Source organism: Plasmodium reichenowi, chromosome 8 (assembly GCF_001601855.1).
Source record: "Plasmodium reichenowi strain SY57 chromosome 8, whole genome shotgun sequence".
Taxonomy (NCBI): domain Eukaryota; phylum Apicomplexa; class Aconoidasida; order Haemosporida; family Plasmodiidae; genus Plasmodium; species Plasmodium reichenowi.
Window position 1 is genome coordinate 1,070,412 of NC_033653.1, and position 4,158 is coordinate 1,074,569.

At 16.0% G+C, this 4,158-nt stretch overlaps 1 protein-coding gene and 1 pseudogene across 1 annotated transcript in view, besides 1 other annotated feature; one reads left to right on the forward strand and one right to left on the reverse strand.

Moving 5' to 3' along the window:
- Nucleotides 1–1,892: 1,892 nt before the first annotated feature.
- PRSY57_0831000 (exported protein (PHISTa)) lies at nucleotides 1,893–2,802 on the forward strand (annotated as a pseudogene; the record flags this gene model as incomplete).
- Nucleotides 1,893–2,802: a sequence feature.
- Nucleotides 2,803–4,060: 1,258 nt separating this feature from the next.
- PRSY57_0831100 (histidine-rich protein II, putative) overlaps nucleotides 4,061–4,158 on the reverse strand; it is a gene marked incomplete at both ends in the record, with an annotated part of 712 nt that continues 614 nt past the window's right edge. Inside the window, one exon of the mRNA XM_020114756.1 lies at nucleotides 4,061–4,158. Within this exon, the coding sequence (XP_019970596.1) occupies nucleotides 4,061–4,158 (98 nt within the window).

Consider the following 4,158-nt stretch of genomic DNA (forward strand, 5'->3'; position numbering starts at 1 on the left):
TAAGAGGTTAAAAAAATATTTTTAATAAGAAGTATTTCACATAATTCTAATTATCAAAATTACTAGGAATTTTTTAAAAAAATTATAATTACATTTATTATCTTGTGAATATTTTTGTAAAAAAAATAAAAAAAAAATAATAATCTTCTAAATATATAAGAAAAAATATGAAGATTAAATCGAATGTTTATAAAATGATTATTTTTTTGTGTATTTAATATTATTTGTAATACCATTTTTTTTTTTTTTTTTTTTATATAAATCTATTCATAATATGTGTAATATTTTTATAATATATAAAAAGAATTTATTGAAATAATTATTTATCATGATATATAAATTATGTATTTATATATAAATATATATATAATATATATTAAAATATATATGAATAATAAAATATGAATTGTTTTATTTTATTCTTTAAGAAAATTTAAAAATTTTATGTATTATTAAGAATATGTTATTTATGTAATTTTTATCTATTATAATATTTTTTAAATATATATATATGTATATAAAATATGTATATATGAATATTATTTGATTATATAAAATATCAATATGCTATATATATATAATATATACAAGTTTCGGTTTTAATATTAACTAAAAAAAATATATATTAAATTTATAGTTTATTTCAATTAAAGGCAAATTTAATCAGGAATAGGAACAAAATGATTATGGTAAAAGTAATTAAAAAAAAAAAATGAAAATAAAAAAAAATTTTACATATTTTTTTTAGGTATAAAATGTTTTAAACCACTGAGATTATTTATGTTATAAATTAATTGAATGTTTAAAAGATAATAAAATTTTATTTATGAAAATATATGAATATATATATATATATATATATAAGCAGTTATTAAATAACCAAATAATTTTTTGTGCAAATTCATTTTCATATTGTTGCAATATATTACTAAAAAATAGAATTATTATGTTATTTTGATCATATGGGAAAATACATTTAAAGATTTATATTCTGATGAATATTCTTATAAAAAAAAGGGGGGGGGGAAAAATAATGCGTTCATGATTTATTTATATTTCAATATATTTTCTATTTTGCGATAACTTATTTCTTTTTGTCTATATGGTAGCAACAAAAAAATAAGTACATATTTAATATATATTATATTTTTTGTTATATTTTGAAATAAATGTATATATTTTCTTATTAGTATATAGAAAATGTTGTTTTTATTTTTCATTACAATTATTATTTTATTTTATTATTATATTATCTGTAAAAAATATAAAACTTGTTATAATATTTTGAAATAAAATTATTTGGTATATCAAATAAGAAAAAAGAATATAAAAATATTTACTGAATATATAAAAAATACAAAAAAAAGGATAAGATGTTATGGAATATATATATAGAAATAATGTATATGTATTTATTTTTATTTAATATTTTTAATTACCAAAAAAAAATTAGTTCTACTTTATATTTTCATATACATATTGTTGACATATATTTCTTCATTTTTATAATTCTAATATTTTTGACTATATTATGTTTTTCTATTTGGTTGTTCAAATTGTTTTTTATTTCTAACATAATCATTTGTACTTTTTCTTTTTATTATGACATTAGTTATTAATTTTTATTTGTCACTCATATTTTTATTAAAATATTTTTTTATTTTTTTTCAATAAAAATTCACAGAAAAACTATGTATCGTATGTGTAAAACTTTTGATTTGTTATTATATATATATATATATATATATAATAAAATAATATTGTTTATTTTTAACGATTGTGAAATTAAATATTATGTTTAATTGGAAAAAATTATGAGGTCTTTAAAATGTTTTTGAATACAAACATATGTATATAATTAATATACTCTATGAATATATATTTTTTTTTAGAATGTACATATAAATTATGAAAATATTATCTTAGATTTAATATCTGTTTCATTTGTTCATAGAAATTTATCTGAATATTATATAGGTATATATGCAGCACTCAGAAATTATTATCATCAACCGAGTGGAGTATATAAAAAATATTATTCAGGAAAACTTAAGAAAGACATATGCTATGATACATTAGAAGAAGGTGTAACACAACGTCAAGAAGATTCTGATGAAGCATCACATGATGAACCAGTTAATAAATATGCCAAAAAAAACAAACAGGTTATAAAAAAAAAAAAAAAAAAAAAAAAAAAAAAAACCGAGAATATAAGAATTTAAGGTATGGAAAAGTTGATAGTATTATAAAAACATTAAATAATACTGATGTAAATAAACATAAGCTTAATGATTCTAATAATAAGTTTAAGGCACCATTAAGAAATTTAAATTATAATGATCTTACAAGAGAATTAAATAAACATGAAATAACATAGTTATTAAGGGATTAAAAAAAAATATAGCACGTAAAGTTTTAATTAATATATGGATTCAAAAATTGGATGTATGTAAATTAGCAGGGGATGATATAATATGTACTTTAGAAAATTATGAAGAAGTGTGTTTGTCTAAATACAAAAAGGTTATATTACCACATTGTTGTGGACTACCTAAAAAAAAAAAAAAAAAAAAATCCTGAAGGATATTGGGAAAAAAACATCTATGTTATTGTAGTGAAATTATTACATGTATCATATGAATATAATAATAAAGTTTTATGAATTACTTAATAAAAGAGTTAAACTTGTTAAAATAAAAATATATTTATTTTCGTGTTTAAGTAAATTTGACACTTTTAAAAAACCAATTATATAAAGAATATGAATATGAATTATATGATAATATTGTGAAAGTATCTTAAATTATATATTCTATATAATAAATTATAAATATATATATATATATATATATTCGTGTTTAAGTAAATTTGACACTTTTAAAAAACCAATTATATAAAGAATATGAATATGAATTATATGATAATATTGTGAAAGTATCTTAAATTATATATTCTATATAATAAATTATAAATATATATATATATATATATATTTAAGAAGAGTATAAATAATTAAATACACAAAAAAAAGTTTGCGCAATATATATACAAAATTTTATATATTTTAATTGATATTTTGTGTATATTATGTTCTTGTTATTTTAAAATTGTTTATAGGATTAACTAATTTATATTCACATGTTTTAGCTCAAATGAGTGTGTACAGAATATAAATGAATATATATAATAATATAATTATTTAAATTAATTTTTTTTTTTAAGTACATGGAAGCACATTTTTTTAAATATAATATACGCTTATTTAGTTCACAAGAAATATATATATATATATATATATATATATATATATTTATAAGATTTTCTTAATAATATCATTTATGTAGTACTATAACAAGAAGTATAAAAAAATAGATTCATTGATTTTCATAAATATATAACATATAAATATAAATATATATATATATATATATATATATATATATATATATAAGTATAAAAAAAATAGATTTGTATGAATTTTATTTTTCTTTCCATTTTAATAAATATGTTCTTATATATAATGAGAAATAGATATTTAACATATGTTTAAAAAGAAAAATTTAAGATTTACATGATTAGGAATAAAAATATTAAAGCTATATATTAATGTTGTACTTTATGTTCATATTGTATAAGATAAATATAATTTTTATTAAAATTTATATTTATTATTATTATAAATTCTTAGAAAATACATTTTGTTTTAAAATAATACTATAAAAAGAACAATAATAAAAATAAAATTAAAACATAATTAAAAAAGAAAAATACAGACAGTAAAAAAATCGCTATCCTATAAATTACAAAAGATGAATTAATAAACATATATGTTTATTAATAAAGTTGTAAGTTATTTTTATATATGTATAATAAATTAAAGATACTGAATCAATAATTTTAAATGTAAATAAATGAATAATGATATGTTTTATATGATTCATTTTTCTATATTTATAAGGAAGATTAGAAAAAAAAAAAAAAAACTCATATGTATTTTTTTTGTAATTTCTGTGTTTATGTTTTTATTTTTATAATATTTTTAATCTATTATTAAATGGATTTAATGGCGTAGGCAATGCGTGGGGGATGCATGATGAGCATCGGCTGCATGATGGGCATTGGCAGCATGATGAGCATCAGCTACATGATGGGCATTGG